The sequence below is a fragment of the Impatiens glandulifera genome, chromosome 1 (genome assembly GCF_907164915.1).
Source record: "Impatiens glandulifera chromosome 1, dImpGla2.1, whole genome shotgun sequence".
In the NCBI taxonomy this organism is placed as follows: Eukaryota; Viridiplantae; Streptophyta; class Magnoliopsida; order Ericales; family Balsaminaceae; genus Impatiens; species Impatiens glandulifera.
The window spans coordinates 48,792,526-48,808,050 of NC_061862.1; the positions used below are offsets into that span (position 1 = coordinate 48,792,526).

A 15,525-nucleotide genomic window follows, 5' to 3' on the forward strand; every position below is an offset into this window, starting at 1 on the left:
TCGAGATTATTTTTTTTTATCTAAATAGTTTATATTACATTTGAGTGATAATCAGGTCCCAAAAGCCCTTGAATCGTAATTAGTACTCAATGGTACACCAAGATAAGTGATATAACAACATCAATTTTAAACCCAACACATTTATTAACCTCATCCTTCTATTTAAAACTGAATTTGAGAAAAAGATGTCTACTTATTAAGATTAATTTGAAAACCAGAATATGCACTAATAACCATATAATATCTCGAAGTTATTTAAAATTACCGTAGGTGGCATTAATCATGCATAGCGTGTCATCAGCGAAAACAAATGTGATATGACAAATGGATATATTTTGTCCAACAACTCACTCTATGTATGAGTCCCCGAGTTTTTTATTAAAGACATAATTTTTTAAAGGGTTTCCATAACAATGACAAATAAGAAATGAGAGAATGGATCACATATCTGATCTCTCGGGAACTCTCGAAAAATCACTAAGAACTCTCATTAACAATGACATAAAACCTAATCATCCAGAGACAAAATTTCATCATTAAATCAATTTCATACTATTCCCATTATATCTATTACATTAAACAAACAAAAAAACTCAATTCTATTAATATTTTATAAACAAAAAACTCAATTCTATTAATATTTTATATTAAAATTTTATAAAAATAAAGTAAATGTATTTTAATATTATATTTGAGTTATTTAAAATATAACTAGAAGATTGCATTTTGAATAAAATTTTCAAAATAAAATCTTTATCAAACTACTTCTAAGAATCATTGTAAATAAAAAAACACACCATGTCTTTTGCTTACAAAAGAAAGTGAGATAGACAATTAACACCAAATTCTTCTTCTACCTGACTTTCACTATTGGCACATTTCCTTCTTCTTTTATCTTTCACTATTAACTATAGCTTTTTTTTAATTTTTTGTTTATATACATTCCTCCATTGAGATGCAACAAATTGATATGTTTGTTACTAAAAATAATCTACACCTAATTAAACATAATTTATTTTCTCTCATATCAATTAATTTATTAGTAAAAAAATATTGAAATATTATTTATTAAAAATAATAATTTATTTTATTATTATATATTATTTTTAAAAATATTTTTATAAGAAAATAATTTCTCAAAATTTTCACCAACAATAAATTTTTAAATATTTCAATTATTATTTAAATAACCCAATTTGAGAAACTTGCATGGAAAAGTAGTAAGATTATTCCAAGAAAAAACAACCAAAACGCGATAATTGAGACTCTAGATAAGACTCACAAGATTTATTTAAAAAAAATATATATCTGACACAAAAGAGAAAACAGTGAGAAGTATCTAACTCATATAAAAACATAGAACGTTTTGATACTTAGACCGTGTTTTTTTTAATTTTTTAAAAATTCATTCCAAATCAAATTTTCAACAAATTTTCAATTGATCAGTTTTCAAAAATCACATCACTTATTTTATAATCAAAATACTAAAATACTCTCTATTTTAAATTATTCTTTTTATTTTATTAATATATATCAATACCCTTTAAGTCTTTTTATCAAAAATAATCATCAACTCCTCAAAATCATCACCAATCATTATTTTTTTCTTTCTCTAGGTTTTTTCAAAAACCCCAATCCGAACAAGGCCTTATCTTTTAAATAATTTTTTTTAACTACCCATCTTGTAACGATCTGCTTTTAGTATATGAATTAATATCACATTTAATTCTACAGTTATGCAAAATTAAGTTAGTATTTACGTTTCTTGTTTTCAGCACTTTTATAGGCGTAGTTTATTTCTTTTGCTGTAATCTGTTTTATCTTTATCTTTTGACAATTAGAAATTTCTCTTCATCTGTTTATTTCCACACTTCATTGTTCATCATTTTCTTGCATTCCGCACAACAATTGGTATCAGAGCGGGTTAGATCCGATCAGATTATCACTTTTGTTTTCTGGCGAGAGAATGTCTTCAATGAATCTAAAAATCGAAAAATTCACAGGGCGAAACAGTTTTGGTCTATGGCAGATCAAAATGCGAGCCTTGCTTAAACAACAAGGCGTCTGGGCACCATTGTCGAAGGAAAAGGCGAAGATAGTTGCAGGTCCTGCAAAGGAGTCTTCCTCTGGTAAAATCACTACTGAGCTTGAGGTCTTGGAAGAGAAGGCGCACTCAACAATTTTACTCTGTCTGGCTGATGAAGTGATTACTGAGGTATCAGATGAAGATACCGCAATCGGTCTGTGGTCGAAGTTAGAGGCTTTGTACATGACAAAGTCACTGACTAACAAGTTGTTATTGAAGCAACGTATGTTCAGTCTTCGTATGCTTGAAGGTAAGTCTCTTCGTGAACATCTTGATAAGTTAAACACTATATTACTTGAATTGAGAAATATAGATGTTAAGATCGAAGATGAAGATGCTGCATTAATTCTGTTGGTATCTTTACCCAACTCATTTGAAAATTTTGTTCAATCGTTCGTTGTGGGTAAAGACTCTGTAACTCTAGAGGAAGTTCGGTCAGCACTTCATACTAGAGAACTGCGTCATAAGGCGAACGGTGAAATTGTAGACAATCAAGCATCTGGGTTGATTGCCAACACAGTCAACTACAAAGGATCTGGAAAGAAGAAGGATCAGAAATACAAAGCTAAGGGCCCTAATGCTAAAGACATCTGCAATTATTGTAAAGAACCTGGTCACTAGAAGAATAATTGTCCTAAGAAAAGGGGCAAATATTCTACGGCTGCGATAGCACATAAAGATAGAGACACCGACTCGGAGGAGGACATTGCCCTTATAGCTAACGCTTCTCTACACCCTATTGATACGTGGGTGTTGGATTCAGGGTGTTCATATCATATGAGTCCGAACAAAGAATGGTTCGATACCTATGAAGATTATGATGGTGGAAACGTTGTCATGGGAAATGATGCCATATGTAGAACGGTGGGTATTAGGACTATCAAGATTCTGACTGATGATGGTAAGATACGGACCCTAACTGGCGTTCGGCATGTTCCTCAACTGAAGAAGAACATAATATCTTTAGGAATTTTAGATGCTAAAGGTTTTAAGTTTAGTGGTGAAGAAGGAACATTGTGCATCAGTAAAGGTTCAAAAATAATACTGAAAGGTATCAAACAGAATACCTTGTATATACTACAAGGTAAGACGCTGACAGGTTTCGCTGCGGTCGCATCCAATTCTGTGAATTGGCACCCTGATGTAACCAAGTTGTGGCATATGCGACTTGGACATATGGGGGAGAGGAGGATGCAAATTCTGTCCAAACAAGATCTTCTATCTGGCCACAAGGTTACCAACCTTGAGTTGTGTGAACACTACATTTTCGGGAAAAAAACATCGTCGCAAGTTCAGTAAGGGAGTTCACAAAACTAAGGGCACACTAGATTATATCCACTCTGATTGCTGGGGTCCTGCTCAAGTTGAAGGTATAGGAGGTTATAGCTATTTTGTAATATTCATAGATGATTACTCAAGGATGACCTGGTTGTATCTTCTGAGACATAAGAGCGAGGTATTTAAGACCTTCAAACATTGGAAGGCACTGGTGGAGAATCAAACTGGAAAGAAGGTTAAGAGGCTGCGAACAAATAATGGACTTGAATTCTGTTCATCTGAGTTTAATGAGTTCTGTAGGGATATGGGGATTGCAAGACATCACACTGTCCGAGGTACACCACAACAGAATGGTGTAGCAGAAATGGTGAATCAAACATTGTTAGAGAGAGTTAGAAGCATGCTCTCTAATGCGGGATTGACTAGAAAGTACTGGAGCGAGGCTGTCTTAACAGCTTGCTATCTGATAAATCGTGCACCACACACTGGGATTGATTGCAGAATCCCTTACGAGATATGGTCTGGTAATGTCGTTGATTATTCTCATTTGAAAGTCTTTGGGTGCACATCTTACTATCATGTTAATGAAGGAAAGTTGGAACCAAGGGCAAAACAGGGTATTTTCATGGGCTATGGAGATGGAGTCAAGGGATATAGAATCTGGTCATCTTCTGAAGGTAGAGTAATCCTCAGCAGGGATGTCACCTTTAATGAGAAGTTTATACTTAACTCCTCTATCAAGCCATCACTTTCTGGAGAAAATAATAATACCGAGAAACAGGTGGAGTTTGAGGTGGCTCCAGTTCAAGGGACAACTAACATGACACACGATACTGATAAGCCATCTGAGGAAGTTTATCAATTTGGAGCACCTGAAAGTCAATCTGACATTGCAACACGACCTAGAAGGCAAATTAAAGCTCCTAACAGGTTAATTCATTCGAGGGAAGAAAGATCTCAACTGATCCTGGAAGTAGGACAATCAGTCCCTCTATAAATGATACTGAAGAAATGGTAAGTTATGCATTTCAGGTAGTTGAAGATGTCATACATAACGAGCCATCTTCTTACAATGAAGTTGTTAATGGTGTTGATTCTGCGCAATGGATTGCTGCCATGTGTGAGGAGATGGAATCACTTCACAAGAATAATACATGGGAGCTGGTTACTTTACCTAAGGGAAGAAGAGTCATTGGGTGTAAATGGATTTTCAAAAGGAATGATGGAACCTCTAGTGCTGAAGGGACCAGATATAAAGCACGATTAATTGCAAAGGGATTCAGTCAAAAGGAAGGCGTAGACTACAATGAGATATTCTCACCTGTAGTCCGACACACTTCTATCAGCGTACTACTAGCTATAGTAGCACATCAGGATCTGGAACTCGAGCAATTAGACGTGAAGACGACTTTCTTACATGGTGAGATTGAAGAGGATATACTGGTGAGTCAGCCTGAAGGATTTCTTGTTCCTGGTAAGGAAACACATGTTTGTAGTCTGAAGAAGTCTTTGTATGGACTTAAACAGTCTCCTCGACAGTGGTATAAGTGGTTTGACAATTTCATGATTGAACATGGTTACAATAGGAGTGCATATGATTGTTGTGTCTATCACAACAAAGTCAGTGATGGTTCTTTGATTTATTTACTCCTGTATGTAGACCACATGTTAATCGCAGCCAAGAAGATGTCGGAGATTCAAAAACTGAAAGACCTTCTTAGTTCTGAGTTTGATATGAAAGATCTAGGTGGAGCACGAAAAATTCTGGGCATGGAAATAGTAAGAGATCGAGTTCAAAAGAAGCTATTTCTTTCACAGAATAGTTATATTTTGAAAATGTTGTCTCGTTTTGGGATGAGTACAACAAAGGCTCTCAATACTCCTGCAGCTGTTACTGATCATTTGTCTGCATTCGCACCCCAGTCTGAAGCTGAGAAGTTATACATGTCTAATGTACCGTATGCTAGTGCAGTGGGTAGTTTAATGTATTCCATGGTATGCACTAGACCTGATATTGCGTATTCAGTTAGTGTTATTAGCAGGTTTATGTCTCGACCTGGTAAGGAACACTGGCAAGCGGTAAAGAGAATATTTCGCTATCTGAGAGGCACATCCGATGTTGGTCTCATTTATGGGAGTAATAATCAGTGTCTCGTAACTGGTTATTCTGACTTAGATTATGCTGTAGATATCGATGGTAGAAGATCAATGACTGGTTATGTTTACACCCTTGGTGACTCTGTGGTTAGTTGGAAGGCAACATTACAGTCGACGGTGACGTTGTCCACTACCGAGGCTGAGTATATGGCGCTAACTGAAGCAGCCAAGGAAGGTATATGATTGAAAGGATTAATCAGTGACCTTGGTATCCATCATGATCAGGCAATTGTTTTTTGTGATAGCTTAAGTGCTATTTGTTTGGCCAAAGATCAAGTGCATCATGATAGAACCAAACATATTGATGTTCGTTATCATTTTCTTCGTACTAAGAAGAGAATCAAAGTGAAGAAGATCAGCACACATCATAATCCTGCTGACATGTTCACGAAGCCGGTTCCACTTAACAAATTCACCCATTGTTTGGACCTGCTAAATGTTGACAGTTGGAAGTAGTTTGATCAGGCTCTTCTTGTTGGGTGATACTAAGGCAAGGTGGAGATTTGTAACGATCTGCCTTTAGTATAGGAATTAATATCACATTTAATTCTACAGTTATGCAAAATTAAGTTAGTATTTACGTTTCTTGTTTTCAGCACTTTTATAGGCGTAGTTTATTTCTTTTGTTGTAATCTGTTTTATCTTTATCTTTTGACAATTAGAAATTTCTCTTCATCTGTTTATTTCCACACTTCATTGTTCATCATTTTCTTGCATTCCGCACAACACATCTTTTCATTCTTTTTTCCAAATTAACTAACTACCTTCCTTCTCTACATTATTAATTAACCAATTAATTAGTCTTCTCTTAACTCATTAATTAACCACTCCCTTGAAAAGTGAGAGTACGTGGACGATGTGGACAAGAAAGATATACACGACGTAGTTTGCGATATACTAAACATGATTAATATTTATTATGTAATTTATTTTATTGTAATGTTTATGTATTTTATTGTGATGTAGTATTTATGTAATGTATTTTATTTTAATGTTTATGTAACGTATTTTATTTTAGTGTATTTTATTTTATTTTAATTTATAATAGTTATTTAAATTATTTAATTTGTGTATTTAATTTTAACTATATATCTATATATTATATTTATAAATTTAAATAAAAATAAAATATTTGTGTTATTTTATTTTAATATTTATATAATATATTTAATTAATTTATTGAGAGGATGAGGTTAATTAATGAGTTAATTAATAGTTTATAAAAAGAGTAGATTAATTAATTGTTAAAGAGAGATGGTTAATAAATATTGGGTTGAGAGAAAGAGTGATTAATTATTGGGTTAGGAGAGGACTTTAATTAATAAGTTAATTAATAATGTAAAGTGGGTAAATAATTTTGGGAAAAAAATAAAAAAGTGAATAATTCGGAAAAAAATTATTTGAAACATGGGTAACATATATATCTACCCGATCTAGAAGAGGAAATGTAACTAGTATAAATTATTTAACATTTTTGTAAATACTTTTTTTTTCATTAGCTCTTTCATGTTCTAGTTTTTCTGATGTGTCCATCTTCACTGATGAGCATGACATGAGAATACCTAGAATATAAAAAAAGAAAAATATATAGTTTTTTTCACCTTCTGCCTTGTAACACAAATTCCGAGGTGGATTTAAATATCACCTCAATTCTTAAGAAGTTTTTTATTTTAATTGTGTGTGAGTAGAGAATAATGTGTAATTTTAAATTAAAAGTTTAATAAAAGAGAGAATATTTAAATTTTTATTTGAAATAACATATCATTCATTATATATAAAATTCTTTTCAAATATTTGTCCGTATCATTAATCAATTAATTAACTGAAGTTATTGAACTATAATAAAACAAAATGATAAAGAGAAAAAAATGATTAGAAGGATCAAGACACTTGGGGGATGAATGTCACCAACCAAAATGAAAATGAAGATGAGACTGAGAGTTAGTCAATAGTATCTTGGCCGGGTTGGTTGGTTGGTTATGAGATATTTCGATAATCACTACATTATTTTAAAATAAATATTGACTTAACTAAATAAAATTTTAATATATAATAAAAAAAAGTAAAAAAAAATGATAGGTTAGATTGTGAATGATAATAAACATAAAATATGTCATTTTATGATTTGAATGAAATTTGAATTTTTTATCTTCTCTTAGATATTTATTGACTCCTGATATTACACACCATTCATTAAAAAAATGTCTACAAAATTTTCTGAAATTTATCATTACTCGTTACAAAAAAAAAAAATGAATGAAATTAAATATTTTGACAAAAAAAAATACAAAGGGAACAATGATTATTCATTCAATAAAATGACAAAAACAAACAATTACAACTGAAATAAGAAAAACAAATAAGTTGATTGAACTAGAATCACTCCATAAAATGATTGGTCACAAAAAATAAAAATAAAGATAAAAATGTGACTTTAGTATTTGACAATAAAAATACCATGAATTCATGACTCAGCTATATTTATCTGAACAAGTCAAGTCAACAAAAACGTTATTCATAATTCACTCAATTTCCTTAAAATTGTTTAGACATTTTGAAGGGGACTTAAGTGAATTATGGAGAAAATAACAATTTATTATTGCGATAAAAAATTTTATTATCATTTTTTTTTTAAATGAAGAGTATTAAAAATTAACGGAAAAATATAGAAAAATGATGTGTTATATTTTTATTAGATTTTAAAATGTAATAGTAAAGAGAATTTTAAAATTTTCAATCCAATAGAAAGATGTCAATTATTTCATACTAGTTCTCTTAGCATTTTACATCAATACACGCCTAAAAAAAAATTAAAAATTAAAAAATAATAAAAAAATAAAATAAAAAATTTGATTGAAAAAAGTTTTGAGGAAAAAAAAAACAATTAGGAAGACAGTTGACCTGTTGACATAGGTGACGGTTCACCGCTAAACTACAAAAAGAGCCATATTAGCTCCTGGGATCAGTTCTTATTCTTAACAATGGCTTCTTCCTCAAGGTTATTACTCATCCTCTTCATTTTCCTCATCCTGTCTATACTAACCGCCGGTCAAAATTGCGACAGATCCAAAAACTTCACAGCTAACAGCACATACGGCCACAACCGCAACCTCGTTCTCTCCTCCCTCGCCTCCAACGTCACGACAAACGGCGGTTACTACAGTACCATCGTAGGCCAGGGTTCCAACACCGTCTACGCCCGCGGCCTTTGTCGAGGTGACCTCTCCGACGAGAATTGTTTTAAATGTATCGATAATCCTAGCAGAGACATCATAAACAACTGTCCCAATCAAATCGACGCTGTCAATTGGGGAGACGACAGATGCATCGTCCAGTGCTCGAATCAGTCGTTTTTCAATACAATGAATGCTTATCCGTCTTTATGCGTGTTTAATACTGCTAACATAGAGTATTATGCTGACGATTTTGATCAAAGTTTAATCGATTTGACTAACGATCTAGTAATTAAGGCAGCAGGATTCTCTTCACCGGAACTGAAAATGGCCACAGGAAACAGAAGCTTTGGAGGATTCAGTAACGTATATGCGTTGATGCAATGTGTGCCGCAGTTATCGCCGAGCGATTGTAATGATTGTCTTAGAGATGCAATCGATCAATATAATCGGACATGTTACAGGAAACGAACTGTAACTCTTTTGACACCTAGCTGCATTTTTCAGTATGATTTGTCTATGTTTTACGAATACTTGCCTAACGTTGAGGTGCTTCCACTCTCTCCGCCACCTCCTTTACTGCCGCCACCACCGACCGCCAATTCGACTCCGTCGGTTACCGCGGCAGGGAATAAAGGCACGTCAGTAAGATTTCAACACTAATTTCTGCACCATAGATTCAGTTTCTTGTCAATAATCCAGTTAGTTTTGCAGACGGCGGAAATGATAAACTCCAGACAATCGTTCTTGTGGTAGTTCCCGTGATTTCCTTGTTAGTGTTTCTAACAATAATCACTGGAATCTCTTCAAAGTTAAGAAAAATGAAGGAACATGATGAAGGTAGTGCATTAAACATTCTCTTTAACGTTTATAGATCAAATTTAAGATATATGTATTGGTTTTGCAGAGGGTTTGAGTTTGGATACTAATTACAGACGGAATGTTTTCAATTCTGAAGATTTGAACCGAAAGGCATCAAATGAGAGGCGCCAACAGCAGGATTCTGGTACAATTTCCTCTTCTTGAACCCTAGTCCTAATTTTCACCTTTCTGATTTGAATTTTTTTCAAACTTAGTCTATCAAGATGAACATTCCTTACAATTTGAGCTAAACAAACTGAGGGAGGCCACAAATAACTTCTCCAGTGAAAATCAGATCGGGAAGGGAGGATTTGGTCTAGTATACAAGGTGCTAATGTTCTAATTAAGAGTTGATTATAGAAACTTTGGAATAAAAATACTAAAGTTCATATTCTCTCTTCAGGGAAAGCTTCCAAATGGACAAGAAATTGCTGTGAAAAGGCTAGCCCAGGGATCTAAACAAGGGGAAAGAGAATTTAAGAATGAGATTACCTTAATGGTTAAGCTACACCATCGGAATCTCACTAAACTTCTTGGGTTTTGCTTGGATGGAAAAGAGCGTTTACTTGTTTATGAATTTGTACCTAACAAGAGCCTCGATCATTTCATTTTTGGTACCATTCTTTCTATCTTAATTTCTACTCATATGAAAATTATGAAATTAATATTGATAATCTTGTTGGTTGTTGCCATATAGATCCAATCAGACGAATGCTATTGAATTGGGAGACACGTTATAAAATTATAGTCGGTGTTGCTAGTGGACTTCTATATCTTCACGAAGGTTCTCGTCTTACGATCATTCATCACGATCTTAAAGCTAGCAATGTATTGCTAGACGACAAGATGAATCCACGTATATCAGATTTTGGCATGTCGAGATTGTTTATGGTTGACAACAGTCAACACAAAACCAAAAGAATCGTGGGTACCTAGTAAGTATTATCTTTTCTTAATGATTGAAGTGGGTAATAGCCTAATAGGTAAAATGGTTATTGATAACATTTGTTTTCTATTAATAACATTACAGTGGCTATATAGCTCCCGAGTTCGCAAATTATGGTCAATATTCTGATAAAACGGATGTCTTTAGCTTTGGCGTGTTGATTCTTGAAATTGTTAGTGGCAAGAGCAATAGTTCTCGTGAGAGATCAGGACATGTTACCGAACATCTCTTGAGCTATGTAAGTATATGAATTATTTAATCAAATAAAATCGATTTTAGTTTCTATAATTTTGTTTTCTACACAAGGTTTGGAAGAAATGGAGAAAAGGGAAGATAAAAAACCTAATTGATCCAACAATAATCGACGGTTCTTTAAGCGAAAAGATGAGATGCATTCATATCGGTCTATTATGTGTGCAAGAAGTTGTAGCGAAGAGGCCGACAATGGCTTTGGTCATGCTAATGCTCAATAGCTCGACGGTTAGTATGGCCATACCTTCAAAACCGGGATTCCTTATAGATGTTAGCACCGAGATTCGAACCATCCATTCATCCATCAACCATGTTTCCATTACAGATCCATATCCTCGATGAGACCGAGATTGGAGAGTAAAGGACCATATTGGTCCAGCATTATTAATATTATTAAAATTGTCATATAAGTGTATTTTATTATAAGTTGGTTATTTAACTATATTAATCAAGTCCTATCAAAATCACGAGGTTTTTATTCAAAACTATTGACCATGACTTTCTTTCATTTAGACCTTTCACTATCTATACAGCTGTATTTCTAATGATCTTATTAGTTTTAAATAATGAAATTAATCACCTAATGAGATTTTAAATAATAATAACAGTTTGAAATAAATGCAAAAAGTTGTAATGTGTTATTATTGACTTTTTCCACACGGAAAAAGAGAAAAGTAAGAAGGATATCTATTAAATGGAGGTTCAATTCAAACTAGCCAGACCAAAGAAATGGCTGGTCATTTTACAATCGTCTTTACCCTTCTCTTGGCAATTCTCTGTTTGGTTAGTTCCCAACCGGACGTCCTTTTCCATTTCTGCGGCAACAAAAACTACACCAACAACAGCAATTACCAAACAAACCTCAACAATCTCCTCACATCTCTCCCATCAGCCGTGGATTCATTCGGGTTCGCCAATTCCACCTCCGGTGAAGATTCCGAACGACCATACGCCATCGTCCTCTGCCGTGGAGATGTCCAACTTCACGAATGTATCAGCTGCGTCAACGACTCTATTGCTAAACTACCGCAACTCTGCCCCGGCGATAAGGAGGCGGTCAGCTGGTATGATTTCTGCATGCTGCGTTACTCTAACCAGTCCTTATCCGTTTCTCCAACGAGTGACAACACTTTCTACTTGTCGAATGTGAACAACGCCACCAGCCTGAGCGAGTTCAACCAGGACTTACGGTCGTTGCTCAACGATCTGACGGTCAAGGCGGCGGCTGGCGGATCTCGTCGGAAATTCGCGGTGGGGAATATGGAAGGGCCAGATTTCAGGACCCTATATGGGATGATGCAGTGCACTCCGGATTTGACGGAGCGGGATTGTAGTAATTGCTTAAATGGTAAAATCCCTCAGATCTACGATTGTTGTAATGGGAAAATAGGGGGTAGAGTTGTTAATCCGAGTTGTTATTTGAGATTTGAGACCTATCTGTTTTATAATGAGACGGCTGTTCAAGCTTTATCACCACCACCACCTCCAGTTAACTCACCGCCACCCTCTCCGGCGGAAGCACCGCCTACAGGTAACTTGTTAGATCAAAATTTATATTTATGATGGATGTGACAGTCAGCTACATCATTAGTATTTTTTTTTTTTATTTTACTCTTTTCTTATTTTCGGTTTGTGAAAAAATATATATATATTCTTTTTACAATTATATTATTAGAAAGAGTATGACTAAATTGAATAATTCACCATTTATGAAACCACTCTAATTTAATTTAGAGAAGGTATAATCGTTGGACATCTATCATACTTAAAGGTTAAAAATTATGGATATTTTTGCTGATACGAAAATTTCCTACTACAAAATGTTAAAAATTTTGATTTTTTTGAAGCTATTAATTTTTTAACATATATATTTTTATAACTTAACAATTTTTATTATTAGGTATTATCCTACCAAAATTGCAGTATACTGCTATGACCGTATTAACGGTATGCTTTCTCTTATATCAAAATTTTCGAAAATATTTATAATATACCGTACCCACACCCTCTCATAGTTAGAATTTTTTCTTGAAAAATGATAAATTCGACGAAAAAATTAACGAAAATAAGTCCATGAATCAACGTGGCATGCCATGTGGGTAGGAGAGAAAGTTTTAAAAATGTCCCGAAACGGTCATTTCGGGACAAAAAAATAAAAAATGATTTTGTTTTTCCTGAAATGAGCGTTTTCGTGACGTGAGGACAATCTAGCAGGCCACGTCAGATTCGTGGACTTGCTTTGACTTGACTGATTTTTTCGTTAAATTTATCATTCATCTTTTCCCTCCCATATACATTAAGATATAATTATACATGAACATTTCTCTTACTAATTAAGATTTTAACTATTCAATTACAATTTGAAATAAATAAATTTTAATTTTTAAACTAAATTCTAAGTATAATTTATTATTTGCAATAATTTTTGTTTTTAAACTAAATTCTAAGTATAATTTATTATTTGCAATAATTTTTGTCATTAAAATAAAATGATAGAACTGATTAATAAACTGAAATCTACAATTTCTTAAACCGACTTAAAGGGTTTAGTTTTTCATTCCAATATATAAGTTATTTAATACTTAATTTTCATGATAATTAATTTTTTTTAGAAAAGGTTAATATTATAACATATATTTTTCAATTTTATCAGCACACAAAATGAATTTGGTACCACTGTGAATTTATACAGGAAACAACAATGACAACAGCAATAGAACAATCATAGTTGTTGCTGCTTCAATTTCAAGTGTGGTTGGCGTTATGTTGATAATCTTTCTTTGGTTCATTTTCTCAAGGAAGGGCAAACGAAAGATTCCCAAAAAGAAGCCACTCCAAAAACTTGACTGTGAGACACATGTTTACCATTTATTCCCTAGCTAATTATGCCTAAAGTATAATAATTAATCACTAAATTTTACTTCATATTGTGATCATTGACTCATCTTAAGCTACGAATGATGATATAAGCTCAACTGAAATCATGCAATACGACTTTGAATCAATTCAAGAAGCGACCGAAGATTTTTCTGATGCAAATAGACTCGGGCAAGGTGGTTTCGGTGCTGTTTACAAGGTTAAAATTTTCATTTAGTTTCCTTGAGATTAAAAGTTGTGGTAATTATAATATAAATCAACATGTTTTACATTTGTGTTTATGCTTATGTCAATAGGGTATGCTTTCTAATAGACAAGAGATTGCTGTAAAACGATTATCTAGAGAGTTTGGACAAGGTGAACAAGAATTCAAGAATGAGATCATGTTGGTTGCCAAACTACAACACAGGAATTTGGTTAGAATTCTTGGGTTTTGTGTCGAAGGAACCGAAAGACTCCTTGTTTACGAGCTCTTGGCTAACTCGAGCCTTGATCAATTCTTATTTGGTATGGTATTAAAACTTTGCATCATTTCAATGTTTAATTATCTTTCCAAGTTTGATTTTCTTTTATTATATCGGTTAAGATCCTATCAAGCGAGTACAATTGGATTGGCAAAGGCGATACAAAATCATAGGAGGGATTGCTCGAGGACTCTTGTATCTTCATGAAGATTCAAGAGTACGAATCATTCACAGAGATATGAAAGCTAGTAACATCCTTTTAGATGCCGAGATGAATCCCAAGATTGCAGATTTTGGAATGGCTAGATTGTCGGTTAGAGATGAGACTCAAGGAAATACAAGTAGAATCGTGGGAACCTAGTAAGTAGAAGACGATTAACTATCTATCTTGTTGCAAAAAATAATAATAAATCTCATATTGAACTTGAAAAATTGCAAATGTATGCAGTGGATATATGGCCCCCGAATATGCTATGCAAGGGAAATTCTCAGTTAAATCAGATGTCTTTAGCTTTGGAATATTGGTACTTGAGATAGTTAGTGGCAAGAAGAATAACTCGTTTCACAATGGACAAGATTTTGAAGACATTTTGAGCTTTGTAAGTAGTTTTCATTCAATATGTTCAATAAACTCATATATTGTGATTGAGTTAAAAGATCGAATGAAAAAAAAAATTGTTGAATTGTAATTTTGTAGGCATGGAAAAGTTGGAGAGATGGGAACGCTTCGTACATGATAGATCCAATGCTTAGAGATATTGGTGGCGGGTCAACTCGCGAGATGATTCGATGTATTCACATTGGTCTTTTGTGTACTCAAAACGAAGTTGTGGACAGACCTACTATGGCTTCTGTCGTGCTCATGTTCAACAGTTTCTCTCTTACCCTGCCGGTACCAACAGAACCTGCATTTTTTATGCATAGAAGAGATACCACGACAATGTCACCGCTCTATGAGGGAAATTCACGAGTATCCGAGGAGTCTGGACTCATGAAATCGAGCGGATCAATTGGTAGATCAGAACAATTCTCGGGTAATGGTGGTGATTCGATTACAGAGATGTATCCTAGGTAGTTATAATAATTTAAGATGTTTAGTATGTGTTGAAAGGTAGATTTGTGTGTCATTGAATCAGTTATTTTTGTTTTAAACTGCAGTTACATTCTTAATTTAGTTTTCTACACGCTGTTTTTGAAATAGAATTGTGTACAGGGTGTCATTTCTGCTAAAGTTTTGGCATGCTACAACTCATTCTAATAAAATTATTAATTATTTAAAATATACAATAATTATATGTATATATTTTTTATAATATAAATTTTTTAAATAATTTTAATCTATTTGAATTTATGAAATTAATTATTTAAAATAGAATAGGTTAACTTTAAACTTTTTAATATATATAATATATATTAGGTCTTCTTCGGGAA

General features: G+C 33.4%; 2 protein-coding genes and 1 pseudogene across 3 annotated transcripts; all 3 read left to right on the forward strand.

The window, feature by feature from the left end:
• The first annotated feature begins 5,200 nt into the window (after positions 1–5,200).
• LOC124927193 (secreted RxLR effector protein 161-like) lies at positions 5,201–5,704 on the forward strand. The gene has a single exon (XM_047467567.1). The coding sequence runs from the start codon at positions 5,201–5,203 to the stop codon at positions 5,702–5,704; it is 504 nt and encodes a 167-aa protein (XP_047323523.1).
• Positions 5,705–8,486: 2,782 nt separating this feature from the next.
• LOC124920049 (cysteine-rich receptor-like protein kinase 10) lies at positions 8,487–11,269 on the forward strand. 2 transcript variants are annotated; one of them, XM_047460445.1, is made up of 8 exons: positions 8,487–9,331; positions 9,409–9,534; positions 9,602–9,700; positions 9,771–9,883; positions 9,959–10,169; positions 10,253–10,490; positions 10,586–10,739; positions 10,808–11,269. In XM_047460445.1, exons 1-8 carry the CDS (start codon positions 8,503–8,505, stop codon positions 11,093–11,095), a joined length of 2,058 nt encoding a protein of 685 aa, XP_047316401.1. In that variant the 5' UTR covers positions 8,487–8,502; the 3' UTR covers positions 11,096–11,269. The 2 variants fall into 2 exon arrangements, with proteins under 2 accessions (XP_047316401.1, XP_047316409.1); XM_047460453.1 differs by having other exon boundaries at positions 9,267–9,339.
• A 193-nt stretch (positions 11,270–11,462) lies between these two features.
• Positions 11,463–15,273, forward strand: LOC124920042 (annotated as a pseudogene).
• Positions 15,274–15,525: the final 252 nt, after the last annotated feature.

Coding starts and splice junctions, on each gene's coding strand:
- LOC124927193 (XM_047467567.1), top strand. CDS start 5,201: ATGTTGTCTCGTTTTGGGATGAGTACAACAAAGGCTCTCAATACTCCT.
- LOC124920049 (XM_047460445.1), top strand. CDS start 8,503: ATGGCTTCTTCCTCAAGGTTATTACTCATCCTCTTCATTTTCCTCATC. Junction 9,884..9,958: donor GATTTGGTCTAGTATACAAG/GTGCTAATGTTC, acceptor TTCTCTCTTCAG/GGAAAGCTTCCAAATGGACA. Junction 10,740..10,807: donor CCGAACATCTCTTGAGCTAT/GTAAGTATATGA, acceptor TTTCTACACAAG/GTTTGGAAGAAATGGAGAAA.